This window comes from Pantherophis guttatus, chromosome 15 (assembly GCF_059756535.1).
Source record: "Pantherophis guttatus breed Tessera chromosome 15, ASM5975653v1, whole genome shotgun sequence".
Classification (NCBI taxonomy): Eukaryota; Metazoa; Chordata; class Lepidosauria; order Squamata; family Colubridae; genus Pantherophis; species Pantherophis guttatus.
The window spans coordinates 420,800-435,981 of NC_142077.1; the positions used below are offsets into that span (position 1 = coordinate 420,800).

At 49.2% G+C, this 15,182-nt stretch overlaps 2 protein-coding genes across 3 annotated transcripts in view; one reads left to right on the forward strand and one right to left on the reverse strand.

The window, feature by feature from the left end:
- Window positions 1-14,265, reverse strand: part of SLC2A1 (solute carrier family 2 member 1) — a 31,029-nt gene extending 16,764 nt beyond the window's left edge. The window contains exon 1 of one of the 2 annotated variants that reach the window (XM_034424260.3): window positions 14,134-14,265. Coding sequence is in view for 1 of the 2 variants with exons in the window: in XM_034424258.3 (XP_034280149.3) it covers window positions 4,538-4,555 (18 nt within the window). In the remaining variant the exon portion in view is untranslated. Of the gene's footprint in view, window positions 1-4,537; window positions 5,101-14,133 lie in introns of those variants that run through there. The other variant, XM_034424258.3, reaches the window with a different exon arrangement.
- ZMYND12 (zinc finger MYND-type containing 12) overlaps window positions 1-15,182 on the forward strand; it is a 58,086-nt gene that overhangs the window by 25,193 nt on the left and 17,711 nt on the right. The window lies entirely within an intron of this gene.

Below are 15,182 nucleotides of genomic sequence, written 5' to 3' on the forward strand. Positions count from 1 at the left end.
CTAAGAGACTTTCTCGAACTTTATTTCCCATCTCGTCCTTCTGAATGGGGTGCCAAGGGGTTCTCTGGAAAACAGAGACTTTTTCAGAGTGGCTCCCCAAGTGCCAACCCAAAGACACCCACTTTCAGCACCACGGAGAGGGGATTTTCGAGCAAAGTCGCTTCCCAAAACCTCCAAAACTTTGCCGTTTTTCTTCCCATGGTACCAGTTTTCCTCTACTGCCGGGATGTGGCTTTCCTCTCATATCGGCACCGCTTCCTTCCCATCTCCCCCTGTTGTTGTTGTTGCTGCTGCTGTTTTTATTGTTATTGTCAACAGAGGAGCTTTTCCATTTTCTTTCCACCCCAGAAGGAAAACATCAGAGATTGAATAAGGCAGCGGGAAAAATAACTTTGAACTGCTTTCCTGGTCATCTGCTCATGGCCAGAAGCAAAAGGTTCAAATCGCCTTCCTGAACATGTGCAGAGTGCCTATTCCCAACAGCAGGCCGGGCTGACAAAGGGGTGGGGGGGAGGGAAACCGTCAAATCAGGTCAAGCGAAGGAAACCGTTTTTGAGTCAGCTTCTCCTTCTGACTCAGCCACAAGCGACAGTTGATGTTCAGGCTGGTTAAAGAGTCAAGTCTGAACAGGCTGAGCCACGAGGCCTGAGCCACGTTCTACTTTCTGGGCTTCTCCTCCCAGAATTCCCCTTCTAGCATTTGCAGAGGATTCTGGGAATGGAAGTCCACGTCTCTTCCTGGAAAACCTCCAGTGATGGAGCACAGGGGAGGCAAGCTGTCCCATCCGTCCATCCATCCATCTCCCCCTCCTTCTGTACGGCATGTCTCTTTATCTCTCTCAGAATCCTAGGATCCTAATGCCGGAAGGGTCCTTGGAGGCCTTCTAGTCCAACCCCCTGCTTGAGCACCCTTCCAGGCAAATGCTTGTCCAATCTCTTCTGGGTGACCTCCAGTGATGGAGCATCCACAACTTCAGCCTTTCTACTGATTCATCGTTCTCACTGTCAGGAAATTTCTCCTTAGTTCTAGATCTCTCCTGGGTTACTTTCCACCCGCCGCTTCTTGTTCTACCTTCTGCTGCTTTGAGGAATAGGTTGACCTTCTCTCCCCCGCCCCGCCTTTGTAGGAGCCCCTCAAATATTGGAAGACTCCTATCATGTCACCCCCCCCAGTCCTTCTCTTCGTTAGACTAGACAGACCCAGTTCCTGCAACCGTTCTTCATCCTATGTTTTATCCTCCGCCCTCCCCCCCCCCACACACAATCATCTCTATTGCTCTTCTCTGCACTGTTTCCAGAGTCCCTGCATCTTTTTCTCTGTTGTGGTGACCGAAACCGGACGCAGCCTTCCAACTGCGCCTTCCCTGACCTTCCAGGAGCTTCCGAAGCACTGGGAAGCCCAGTGACGGTTGGAGCAAGCAGCAAGGCACAATAACATCCATTCACCAATATTTATTATTCTCCTTTCTCCCAACAATGCCCCAAGGACAGCTCCCCCCCCCCCCACAATCCCTGGGCCTCTGCCCTAGGAGATCAAAGCCAGCCCTATTGTCTCTCCAGCCTCTTTGAAGGAGCTGGAAAAAAGAAAATTTAAATATATATATATTTATGTATATATCCCCCTCGCCTTCTTCCAAAAAAGATTGTTTTGCATCAGTGTTTTCCTAGACTTTGCAGAGCAGACCCAAGCAGCCGAGGGAGAGGGAGGGCCTACGTTTCTTTCTGCAAAGGGGGCTCTCCCCGCCCACCCTCCCGTGGAAGATCATACGCAGTGGCGTGCTCCTGACTGTCACGTCGTCCCACAAGCCGTTCCAAACCCAGATCTTAATTCCGCCTCTGCCAAAACTCCAGTCCGGCTCTTCCGCTCTTCCACTCTCGTGGCCCCTCCCTGCTGGCCGGCTTTGTGGAGCTGACTGCTGTGTGGTCTTGGTGCCGCACACCCCATTCTTAGGAGTAAAAAGGGGGGTGGGTGGGCAGACGGGACCGAGGCCGGGGAAGCAGAAGCTGCCCACCCTTCCAAAGCCCTCTGGGGTGGGCTCAGCCACTTACAGGGGGCCCCCCTTCCCTCTCCAGCCAAGCAGGGGGGACGAACTCCAGAAACTGAAGCCGAAGGAAGAACCAGAAGCAGCTGGATAAAAAAGTCCTTGAGGGGGAAAAAAAAAAAAGCTAAACTGCCACATTTGGAAATAGAGGAAAATTTGGCTTCAAAAGCTTACAAGGAAACCAGGATGTTCCAAGGGGGACTGGCCTGCTGGGTGGGGAAGCCCCTCAAAAGTTGCAAATTCAAAACAGACGCAAAAGTCCCTGCTTAACAAGGACACAGAATCACAGAGTCAGAAGGGCCCTTGGAGGTCTTCTAGCCCAACCCCCCCTGCTGAAGCAGGAGACCCTCTGCCATTCTGGACAAATGTTATCCTGTGAGATTTGGCTACAAGTCCTGCAGCCCAAGAGCAAAGGAGCCCGTTTGGGAGGCCTTCGGAAGAGAAACAAGGGCTTTCCTCAAACCTCACCCAAGACTTTTGAGGGCTTCAAAGGGTGCCTGTTTTTCCCCTTGTCCTGCTGGACTCAGTAACCTCTCTCTCAGCTCACTCCTCTCCCTCCCACAATCGCTGCCCCCCCCTCCCCAAATATACGTGCCATCTCTGCTTTTTTTTCCTGCTTCACTTTTCTGTCTTTCTCACCACAACTCCCCTGTGGAAGTTAAAGCCCCTTCACTAAGCCTAACCTTGAACCACTTCCTCTGAAGCTTCCACGCCATTTCAAGCATCTTTTGATATTTGCTTTCAGTAAATTTAAAAAAAAAAAAATTGACCCACATGGGCCTAATATGGATGCCAGAGTCACCTAGGAAAAAAAATGACCAACTGCTCCCAGCTGCAGGGCTGAAGACCCCTCCTCTCCACCTGCCTTGAAAACCGACTTCAGAGCAAAGTTGGACTTCAAAGAGATGCTCAGACCTCCCCAAAACAGGCAGAATTTTGTCTCCATTCTGGTTAGGAAAACTTTGCTCTTCTCCAACAAAGGTGGTAGTGCTGGATCATTAACCACCCCAGTTAAGTACTTGAGTTAAAAGACACCCCCCTTTTCCTCCCTCTCCTACAATTTCATACTTGGCATAATTTAAAGTCAAAATAAAACAAAAGGAAACACACACACACACCCAGCAATTCTGAGTTTTAAACAAACAGCCTCCAAGCAAATACAAAGGAGGCTTTAAACTCATTTAAATTCAGCCTCCTGCTGACTTAAACATCCCTGCTGATTTCTCTTTCTTTCTTTCTTTCTTTCTTTCTTTCTTTCTTTCTTTCTTTCTTTCTAAATTGCCCATCTCCCTCAAAACAGGGATCTATATAATATAACCAATCAATAAAACAACACATACAAATTAACATTAGAATTAAAAATTCAATTAAGGCTTTTCTCCCCCTAACCTAAAAGTCCCTAACTCAGAAAAGGATAAAACACAAAAGTAAAAAAAAAAAAAAAAATTTAGAGTCCTTTGCAACCAAATAAATGAAAGTGGTAAAAGTCAGCATCTCTAATCGTGCCGTCACCTGAACAAGCACCGCACAGCCTAAAAATATCGGGAGTCTGTCGCAGCGCCTTTTCAGACTAATCGAGTTCGTTTTATTGGTTCGTGCAAACATTTGCTTCGCGCCTCTGATTTCTGCTGCCTGCTCTTTGCCAACTCAGTTCTTCTGGCAAATGCTTTCAACTTAAGCCCAAACAAAGTGTGGATACAGTTGGGGGTCCTGATGGAGACCCCCCCCCCTCGCTTGCCAATGTTGGCTGGCCGTCTGAGTGGGGGGGATCTTTGAATCTGACCCCCAGTCCAGAACAAGGGGCTATTCCCTCAGGCTTTCCAGGGTTAGAGACCAACTTTACACCAGCTTTAATCCTGTGGGTAAGCCTTCCGTGGCTTCCCAGATCAAGCAGCGCCCCCACCTCCAGCATCCCCTCAACAAGCGAGCTAGGAAGACCGGCTTCTGCAAGTTTTATTCGGAGTTTTTGAGATACAGGAGCCAGAGGGGACCTCCCCACCAGCTACGTCGCAAAACGGGCCGAAGTTCGCGCGAAGGGATGGCAGTTTTCCAGGGAAGGGACAGCGGTAGGGAGGCTTCCCCGAGGAGAGCCGGCCCCGGCACCCTTCCCTGCCCTTCCCCGGCCGCGCAACCCGGATCTGCCGCGCGTCAAAGCTGGCAGGGCGGAGGAGGAGGAGGAGGAGGAAGAAGCCGCGGAGCGCTGGGCTCCCTTCGCCAAGCCGCTTTTTCCTTCTCGCCCTCCGAGTCGCGCTCCTCCTCCTCTTCCCCCTCCGCTCCTTCTCAGTTTCCATCCTCCTCCTGCTCCTTCCATCACTCCTTTTCTATCACTTCTCCTCCTTCCTTTTCCTTCGCCTCCTCTTCCTCCATCACTCCATCCTTGTCACCCCTTCTCCTTTCCCTTCTCTTCCTCCTCTCCCCCATCCAGCCGGGGCTGCGCTTTGCCTCCGGCCGGCGCCTGGTCCAGGGTCCTGAAGCCGCGCCGCCCTCCCGGCTCACCTTCCCTTCCGAAGCCATGGCTCTTGCTGCTCTGGCCGCTCCGGTTCGTCAAGGCGGCGCCCGCCGCTGCTGCAGCGCTGCTGGGGGACGGAGGAGGCGAGGGGGACGCTTCTTAGGGCGGGCGAGGCTGAGGCTGCTTTTCCCGGCTGCTCCGACCGAAGAAGCTGCGAGCGGCGAGAGCGGCGTCCGGGGCCCGGCAGCGGCTTAAGAGGCGATTGGCCGGCGGTGGAGGTGTGGCGGGGGCGGGGGGGGGGAAGGTGGGGCTGACGCGGCGCTGACGTCACGCCGGCCGGGAGGGGTCTCTGGTCCTCCGGGAGGCGCTCTGTCAGGGCTGGGGTCTCGCCTGCCCTCATCCCGCCAACCCCCTACGGTTGAACCCCCTCCCGGATGCAGGGATGCAGGGGAGGTGTGTAACCTGGTTTCTTCTGAATTAACCTGGTTAACTCTTTCCCTTGAAGACTTCAGTTCTCAGAATTCCCCAGCCAGCCACGCTCTGGTGTCTTTTTTCCCCCTCCCGTCCCGCTCCCCAGAGTGGAGAGATTGGAGAGAAAGGGATTGTGACTGGGGAATTCTGGGAGTTGAAGTTGCGTCCTCCCTCCCTTCCCGAGGGATGTCCTCCTGCCTGCCTACCACAAATTGTCTGTGCATCACAGAGACACACCCGATAACTTTAATTGGGGATTATTTATTTCCCTATGGAAAGTAACTAACTCCTCTTCTCACTCGCCTCTGTTTGAAGCTGCTCCTGGAGGAGAATTTATTTAAAAGAGGGGCCAAAAAATAACCCCCTTTGCTAACTTCTCTGCCCTTTTGCAGTAAGCCAGAGTCCCAAACAAGCAGAGCACCCCACAGTCGTGATTCACAAGCACCCCCACACGTTGCCAACCAAGCCACCATTGTGGGTTTACAAAGGCACCTTTTTTTAAAAAAATCCTGGCTTCACATTAAATGGGTGATTCCAGAGGTGGAGAAGAAGAATAAAAACCCACCACCTGTGCCTTCCTTCCCAGCATCTGAGGAAACCCAGCCCGGCCTCCCTTGCAGGGTTGGCGTTTCCAAAGCAGGCACATGTCATTTCCCACCAGCCGGACTAACTTTGGTGACTAATAACAACCAGGAATGTCAATTGTCCTGGTGAGTAATCGCAATTCTTGAAACCTCGCCAGGGTTATCCCAGCCGGGGAGGGGGCTGCTTCCTTCTCCTTCCGGGCACCCAGGAGGGTCACACTGCTTCCTATCACAACTTTGTTGTTTTGGGACCCCGTTGTGGTTATTTTTTTCTTTTTAAAACTTTCCGATATCACTCGGCCTGCTTTTCCGTTTCAAGCACGTCTGCTTAGCAATGATCTTCCAGTAATGTCGACAAGGAAGCCTGATTGACAGACTCTCTCTTCAAAAGTGTCTGCATTGGACAATCACAATTGTAGGTAGTCCTCGATTTACGGCCGTTCGTTTAGTGACAACAGCGACTTAGGATCGTCTCTCATTCTTCTGACCTTTGCAGCATTTAACCTGTGATTAAAAATTCAGGCCCTTGGCAACGGACTCACATTTACGCTGGCCGCTGTGTCCATGGTCCCCTTTTGCGACCTTCCGACAAGCAAAGTCAATGGGGGAGCCAGATTCACTTAACAACCCGGTTGCTAACTGAGCAACTGCAGGGGTTCACTTAACAACCGCAGCAAAAAAAGGTGTCAAAATCACTTCACCAGTGTCTCACTTAGCAACGGAGCTCCAATTGTGATAGTTAAGTCGAGGAATTCCTGTATTCTCTTTATTATTCTATGCACGTACACTGTTCCCCCCAAAATAAGACATTATCCCCTGATCATAAGCCCAATGGGGCTATTGAGCGCATGGCAGTAAGGCCAAGCGCTTATTCCAGGGTTCAAAAAAATATAAGACAGGGCCTCATTTTCGGGAAAACACGGTATATAACAGGTCTGGTTCTTTCTTTTGTTGTTGTTGTTTTAACGCTTGTGATGGTAAAAGGAAAGTTATTTTGGGCTCCCTTGGAACCAAAGTTGAGAATTAGTACAAAATCTCAGGATCAAGTGGAAAAATCCTCAAAAAAACGAACAAACAAAACCTCAGGCCAGAGGGCACAACCCCCCCCCCTCCCATATAATAGAGAAAATAAGAATCTGCCTCTAACCATTTTTATCTCCTTTCGGTCTAGTTTCTAATAGTTTTTTTATTCCCCTCTGTTGTCATTCTGTAACCAAGCTGCCATATTTTTCTGACTGGGGGGAAATTTTGCAATGCAAAATATGAACTTCTATTCATATTGCAAGCATGGGGTGGGAATTAAACCCGAAAGTCTAATTTTAATTTAACCACAGTTTCGTTTCACTTCTATGCCTTGATGCTGAAAGCCAGAAATTTAGTTTTTTCCTCTCTTTCGGTTTGAAAAGAGAGAGAAGGGCTGGGTGCAATGCATGAGTGCAACCGACTGTATTCTACTCAATAGAATACTCCCTCCCCCCACCCCCCACCCCCGACCTGGTGGGTCTTCCTCGAATTAAATGGCAGGTGAACTACCCTAAAGAGGAAGTGAGGGTTGGTCCCTGCAGCACGGCACGTTTTTAAAATTCTTCTGAAAAAACAGAGGAAGTGACTCACTCACCACGATCCGACCAATCAGTGAATTTGCTAGATTGTCAAATTAACGCTTTCCACACGTCTGAAGATGCCAGCAAGGCTGAACCAAACAGCAAATCTACTTCACCCAGAAACCTCTCTCAAATGGCAGACTCTCATGTTTGCCAACTGATCCTCGAGTGACCTTCACGACCGATTGGGGATTTCGGTCAGCTCCATCGCAGAACGGTCCTCGCAAAGCCATTTTATTAGCTGAAACTTCTATTCCAAAAAAATCTATTAATGCAACCATTTACGTTAAGTTTGTAAGAAGCGTTTTCTCATGGCTGGTCCAGAAAGAGATCCGAGGCCATCATCGATCGATTTGCTATGATGCCCATCTATTTTTAAAACCCAGAGGTGATTTGGCTGAAAAAAAATTATGGCAAAAATACAAGTAATCCTCTACTTACGACCGCAATTGAGCCCAAAATGTACGTTGCTAAGCGAGACAGCCAAGTGAGTTTTGCCCCATTCTGTGACCTTCACTGTTAAGTGAATCACTGTAGCTAAGTTAGTCAGCCGGTTGTTAAGTGAATCTGGTTTTCCCTATTGATTTTGCTCATCAAAAGGTCGCAAAAGGGGATCACGTGGCCCTCTTGCAACCGTCATAAGTATGAGTCAGTTTCCAAGCATCTGAATTTTGATCACGTGACCAGGGGGACGCCGCAACCGTCGTAGCTGTGAAAAATGATCCCTTTTTCCAGGGCCGTTGTAACTTCGAATGGTCACTAAACAAACGGTTGTAAGTTGAGGGTTTTTTTTCCCCCCCTGCTCCTTCTTGCCCAACAACCTTGGAAGAAAGTCAAGAAAGAAACTCCAGCCCCAACAAGTCTCTTGGTCAGCAGTGGCTTTGAGAGAAAGAGCGGTTGGGATCGTGCAACCGATGTGTCACCTGGCACAATTCAGCACCCACAAGTCTGGATGTGTCTTTGTGTGTGTGAGCATCACATGCCCGGAAAAAGATGAAGCCGATGGGGATTGTCTGGAGATTTTTAAAAAAAAAATGAAATTCCCTTTTAGGGAAATAGATTTTTATGACAAGCAGAGCTGTCATGTCCTGAGGGGGAAAAAAAACTAGACCGTGCAGGAAATTTGACCGCACGCAACAAATCCCTTTGGCATCGGACTCTGAAATCCCTTTTAAAGGAGAAGAGGAGGTGGGTAAATTCTCATGCGTTGGGATGGTGGTTTTATTGCTTGCTTGCAAACTGATGGGCTTCCTGCCCCTTTGAGCAAATCCAGCAGTGTCCCTCCATCCTGGCCACTTTTGGGAGGTGTGGACTTCAACTCCCAGCATTCCCCAGCCTGCACATGGGGTTGGACTAGAAGACCTTCAAGGTCCCTTCCAGCCCTGGGATTTTATGAACATGAAAAAGGCAGGAGTCCTCATCGCATCCTGGACAAACAGCTCTCCAGTCTCTTCTTCTTGAAAACCTCCAGTGATGGAGCTCCCACCACCTCTGAAGGCAAATTGTGTCTTGAGGGAGGCCTTACAGTTGCACACGGGATGTCTCCTGTATACCTGAGCAATTTGGAGAAGGTGCAGTAAAGCTGCTTGTTTGTCTAACTTTTCCCAAACAGGATTTATGACTTTGCAAGTTGGGAAACAACCATTTTTATGGTTTCTTGCCCGTAATTCCCGCTAATTCCTGTCTTGGAAGAAAAATAATAATAATAATTTAAAAAAAACAGGACTGAACAAAAGCAGTTCAGCCTGGGGCTGAAGCTAAACCCTATTCCAGAAAGTTATGGAGAGATGCGAAGGAAGCGGCTTTTCTATATATCACTCACTCCAGGGTTCTTTAAACTCCCCCCCACCCTAATTAAGGCAAAAAAAAGGAGGGGGAGGAAACATCCAATTTTTTAATTCTGCCAGGGCAGGAATCAGCTCCAGGCAACATGAGCAAACTTTAAATCTGCCTTGACAGCAACTCAACCCTTGCTGGGAAAAATATTCTAAAGATGGTTGCAAGAATTTTAAAATCTTCAATTTTGTCTCTCACGTGATTTAGTGGCTCCTGTGAATGCAGGGGGGCTTATTCAGTCAATCAAAGCTAGGCAAACCACCATTCCTAGTTTAAATCTGGAAAATGTTGTCTGCAGAGAAGAGTATCTCATGGGTTGGTTCTGGGATCCAGCAGAATCTGCTCATGCGTGTTAACAATAATAACTGGAATGCTGGTCTAAACAAGGATCAAGATCAAGGGAGGTACTAATACCCCACTCTATAAATCCCTAGTAAGACCACACCTAGAGTCCTGCATCCAGTTTTGGTCACCACACTATAAAAAAGATGTTGAGACTCTAGAAAAAGTGCAGAGGAGAGCAACCAGGATGATGAGGGGACTGGAGGCTAAAATATATGAGGAATGGTTACATGAACTGGGCATGGCTAGTCTAGTGAAGAGAAGGACCAGGGGAGACATGATAACCCTCTTCCAATACTTGAGGGGCTGCCACGGAGAGGAGGAAGGGGGTCAAGCTGTTTTCCAAAGCACCCGAAGGCCGGACAAGGAACAATGGATGGAAACTGACCAAGGAGAGATTCAACCTAGAAATGAGGAGGAACTTTCTGACAGGGAGAACAATCAACCCGTGGAACAGAAGCTGCCTTCGGAGGTTGTGGGAGCTTCATCACTTGAGACTTTCAAGAAAAGATTGGACTGCCATTTGTCAGAAATGGTGTAGGGTCTCCTGCTTGAGTGGGGGGTTGGACTAGATGACCTGTAAGGTCCCTTCCGACTCTGTTAATCTGTTATAATCTGTTAAGATTCTTCTTCCAACCATGATAAAGTCCTTCCTGCTTCAAGAAATACTTTACAGAATCAAAATTTCACTTCTCTTCTCTCTTTTCAGTTACAAATTGGTTTCTTAGGCAATGTTGATTTAAATATTTTATGTGTTCAACCATTTGGGTGAATGCCAGGTTTAAATTGTGTCTGGAAGCGGCTCTGGGGCTCTGTCATAAAATTCAGTTGAATTGAGCGGGCTTCCTCCTCCGGAGAAAGTTCAAGGAAGTCAGAATTAAGAAGGCCAAAGAAGAAACCTAGAAAGGAAAACATCCTTCTGGCTGACGCAAGGGGCTGCTCATCGATCAGAAAGCATGACTCAACGCATGATCTCATCATGGGACCAGGCTAGCATCATGTGAACACAGGTGTAGCCCAGAAATGGAGACGCTGGCAGAATAACCCAATAACGGAGTTGGAAGGGACCTTGGAGATCATCTAGTCCAACTCTCTGCTCAAGGCAAGAGATCTTTTAGCATTAGTTGGGACAACCAATTGTCTGAAATGGCCTGGAGTCTTCTGCTCGAGCAGGGGGCTGGACTGGAAGACCTCCAGGGTCCCTTCCGATTCTGCTATTCTGTTATTTCCCCAGGATGGGGAACGGATAAAATCCACTTTCTTCAGAAAGCAAAAGCTAGAAAAGCAGCAGTGCCAAACAAAAGAAACTAGGAGGGATGTGGAAAACCAAAAATTTAAACGCCACCCAAGCCTGCAGCTAATTCCAACTCTTCCTTTTCAATGTTGCAAAAAGTCCATTGCATGTTTGCAGCTCCTAAAATTTCAGATCCTTCGACAGGTGAGGGGCCACTTGCCAATCCCCAGCGCAAAGATGCAGAAAGACCTATTCCTATTCCACAGCAACCACCCCCTCTCTCCCACAGTATTCCAAAAATTGCCCTATCTTTGAAAGCACCCAGGTCTGGAAAAACCCCAGCCGAGCAGGATAAAACATGTCTGAATCCATCTGCACCGGGATTTTCTGCAGAAAAACCACACCAGCTGCAGGCACCTTACAAGCATCTAGATATATATTACAGCAGAATTTTGCAAGTCTGATTGCCCCATGCGTTTCCCCCCCTCCCCACTTCTTATAATTCAGTGAATTACAGAGATAACAGAGCTGAAAGGGATCTCAAAGGTCTTCTAGTCCAACCCCCTATTCAAGCAGGAAACCCTAGACCGTTCTGGATAGGTGATTATCCATTTCTCTTCTTAAAAGGCCTCCAGTGATGGAGCAGCCGCAGCTTCTGGAGGCAACCTGTGTTCTGATCTTCTCAGGGATGTTACCTGCTTGTTGTGGATTCCACAGAAGTTTTATTTAATTCTTGCTGCTTTGCATTATCTCCATCAAGGTCATCCACCTTACTTTATGCTCTCCTACACTTCTGGCAAAATAGCAACTATGCGGGGACTTTCTCTGATCCTCACACCCACAATATGTTTCTCGATTCCACACACATCCAGCCTGCTGCAAAACTCTCGTTTTCTCCCTTTGTGCAGGAGGGCCAGTAACGGTGCCTGCCAGCAGCCCTTCCCCCACCGTAGGCAAGGCTGGTCAGCCCCACTCTCTTGGCCACCCTGGACGCTGTCTCCATCTCTGGTTTCCATGCCAACAGACCAGGATCTCCTGAGCTAGCCTTAGCAACCTGACTAAGCCTGGTGCAGCTAAATTTCATTAATCTAATCTAATCTAATAAACTTTCATTAGCCTGGAAGTTTCTCTTCACCTTCCTGTTACAAGCCGAGAGATCTTAGAAGGAGGGAACCCCAGAGGAGCAGTGTTAGAACTGGGAGGGTCCCCTGAGGTCATCCAATCTGCCCCCTGCCCAAATGAAGGCCTGTCGGGAAGGGGAGAAGGAAAGAGATTGACAGAGAGACCTTGGAGGTCTTCTAGTCCTCAAGCAGGAGACTCTATGCCAACCTCAGACAAATGGCGGTCCAGTCTCTTGTTAAAAACCCCCAGTGATGGAGCACCCACAACTTCTAGTGGCAAGCCGTTCCACTGCTTAATCAGGAAATTCCTCCTTATTTTGAGTATGAATCTCAGAATAAAGAATACAGCAAAAGAGTTGGAACGGACCTTGGAGGTCCTCCAGTCCAACCCCTTGCTTATTATCCTGGATAAATGGTTGTCCAGCTCTTCTTAAAGGCCTCCAGTGATGGGGCATCCACAACTTTTTAAACCGTCCCACTGCTTAATTGTTCAATTCCTCCTTAACTCTAGGTTGCTTCTCTCCTTGATTAGTTTCATGGCTTCTCGTCCTGCCTTTAGGGGCTTTGGAGAATACGTGGACCCCCTTCTTCTTTGGGGCAGCCCCTCAAATATTGGAAGACTGCTGTCATGTCACCCCCCCTAGTCCCATGATGGCGAACCTATGGGACGCATGCCACAGGTGACGCGTGTACCCATATCAGTGGGCATGCGAGCTCAGCTCCGGGTCCACCAGAAGTTGGGAAACAGGCTGTTTCCTGCCTCCAGAGGACTTCGGGGGGTGGTGGAGAAGGTCTGTTTTTCTCTCTCCCCAGGCTCCAGACCCTTTCTAGGAGTCTGGGGAGGGCAAAAACAGCCTTCCCCACCCACCGGAGGCCCTCTGGAGGCCGGAAACAGCCCGTTTGCCAACTTCCGGTGAGACCGGAAGGCCCTTTTTTTTGCTCTCCCCAGGCTCCAGAGCCTTTCTAGTAGGGTTAGGGTTAGGCAAACGGACTGTTTTCAGACTCCAGAGGCATCTGGGAGGGTGGGGAAGGCCATTTTCGCCCTCCTAGAAAGGTTCTAGAGCCTGGGGAGAGAGAAAAACGGGGCCATCGGGCCATCGCATGCCAGGAATGGGGGGAGCTGGGGGGGGGGTTGCGCGTGCATTCACGGGGGCAGGGTGCATAGAATTATGGGTGTGGGCACGCGCGTGACACCCCCCCCCGTGCACGAACCCCCCCTCTCCTGGCACGCGATGGCAAAAAGGTTAGCCATCACTGCCCTTAGAGTCCCTTGGGAGTTGGGCGGCATAGAAATATGATTAATTAAATTAAATTAGTCCTTTGTTTCACTAAACATCTCCAATTCTTGCAAGACGAGTGTAACCAAAACCCTGATGGGCCTGCAAAGCTTCTGCTCCTGAGCCAGGAGACGGGAGGATGGGTGGAGGAGGATGACTCGATGCCCACTTTGAAAAGAGCCCTGAATGAAATTGCAGTCAAAGGAGAATCCATCAACTAAACCCAGCAGAACAAGAGGACCTGAGAATAGCAACCTTACCTGACAGGGCCCACTTACGGACCATTGATTGGTGGCTTTCAGTCTGAGTGGATGCAAAAATAAGCCTTTGGGTATTGGCCAAGGTTGCAAGCAAAGCCCCCGCAGTGGAATTTCACCAGAAGGCAGCCACTCGGCCTCCAGACAGGTGTGCCGTTTGTGAACGGTACCAATTCGGCGATTCAGGAAACAGCTATTTAAGGCACGCAGAGGGAATCTGTTGAGAACTGCTCCCTGCCCCTAGGCAGTCCTCGACTTACAACCATTCATTTAGGGACCGTTTGGAGTTACAACGGCACCGAAAAAAAGACACACAGGAATGTTTTCCAGACTGATGACCATTGCAGCATTAGAGGTTCATGTCATCCAAATTCAGACATTTGGCAAACTGGCGTGTACTTATGACGGCTGCATCAGAGTGGCCCACTCTGCCTGCCTTCTGGGGGGGACGCAGTGGAGGATGGGTTTTGCAGACCCTCCCCATAATTGCAGTGATTAGCATACAAATACAAGTGAGATCTCTACCCCACAACTGCAGCCTGCGTCAATCCTGGATTCTGCGTTTTGTGATCACATTTTCGGCTCCATTTCCAAGCTGCAGCTATGTGGTTGTAGCCTCTGAATTGTCTGTCTGCCTGTCTGTCTATCTATCTGTCTGTCTATCTATCTATCTATCCATCCATCCATCCTCATCATGATCCTCTAATTTATTTAATTTATATGCCTCCCATTTTGTCCAGAGGTAACTCTGGGAGGCTCACAACCATTAAAACCACCACGCATTAAAATAATAAAGCAAAATCTTATGTCCCTTCGGTGCCCACCCCACTCCGCAAAAAAACCCCATCCACAATTTAGGGACCGCCAAAGCTACCGGGTCCCAGCCCCTTGGTATCTATGCTCCCCACCCCACTTACCTCTCCTTCCGTCCCGAGAGCCTCAAATCCTGTCCAGAAGTTTAACCTCCTTTTCCATCCGTCTGTGTTGCAGAAAGCGACAAGGGATGCCACGGAGGGTCACAGGTGGGAACCGATACCTGCCGGCCTGAGTGTCAGTTTTTCTTTTTTTTTTTTTTCTTTTTGCTTTGCAAAAACCGCCAGCCCTACCTGGAGGAGGAATGTCTCTGGTTTAAATCATGGGCCTTAAGTTATGAAGGTCCCTGTCAGGCTTGCTACACGGGAGGAGGGGGGGGGGAGAGGCTGGAATGAAAGCGTCCACCTTGTTTGTTAATTTCTTCAGTCCCGGTCTTTGGCCAAGCAAATCACAGCCTACACAAGACGCCTCTGCAGAGGGGAAAGGGACCAGTGAACTCAGGGGCTAAAATTCATTTCCCGCTCGACCGGTTCCCGGCATGAGTGGCAGACCGGCCTGTCCCTTCCTCCTCCTGCATCAGAGATCAGCAAAGTCTAGATTTTTCCCCCATTAGCTGGCCTGGCACCTGACTTAGAAACAGGGCAAAGGAGCTCCTAACGGATTCCAGAAAGCTCCCTCCTCTTTGCCATCCACTCCTCTTAATGGATGCTGTTGGGGAAGTGAATTTACTCCAGATTAAGGACGTTGCTCAGTGGTGTCAGGAGCCGGCATGGGACGCTTGCCCCGTGCTGGCTAATTTTAGCACAGCCTCCTCGGTCCCCTTGGCACGGAGCCCCCTCGCTGGCACGGTGGGCATCTCTCCATGATAGAAATATCTTTGATATTTCAAAAAGTCCCTCCTGTCCAGGTTGCTGCAATGAGTCATGCCAGATTCTTAAGAACCTGCAAAGCAAGAAACGGCTTTCCGTTTTAAATTTAAAGCACCAATAAGTGCAAAACAGGCATCCTCTTCTTACAACTGCTTGTTTAGTGACTGAACTTGCAGCAGTTCTGGGAAAAAAAATAACCTCATGACGTGTCCTCCCACTTGTGACTGTCACAGCCTCGCCAGGGTCATCCGATCAGAATTCAGGTGCTTGGCAACAAGCTATGC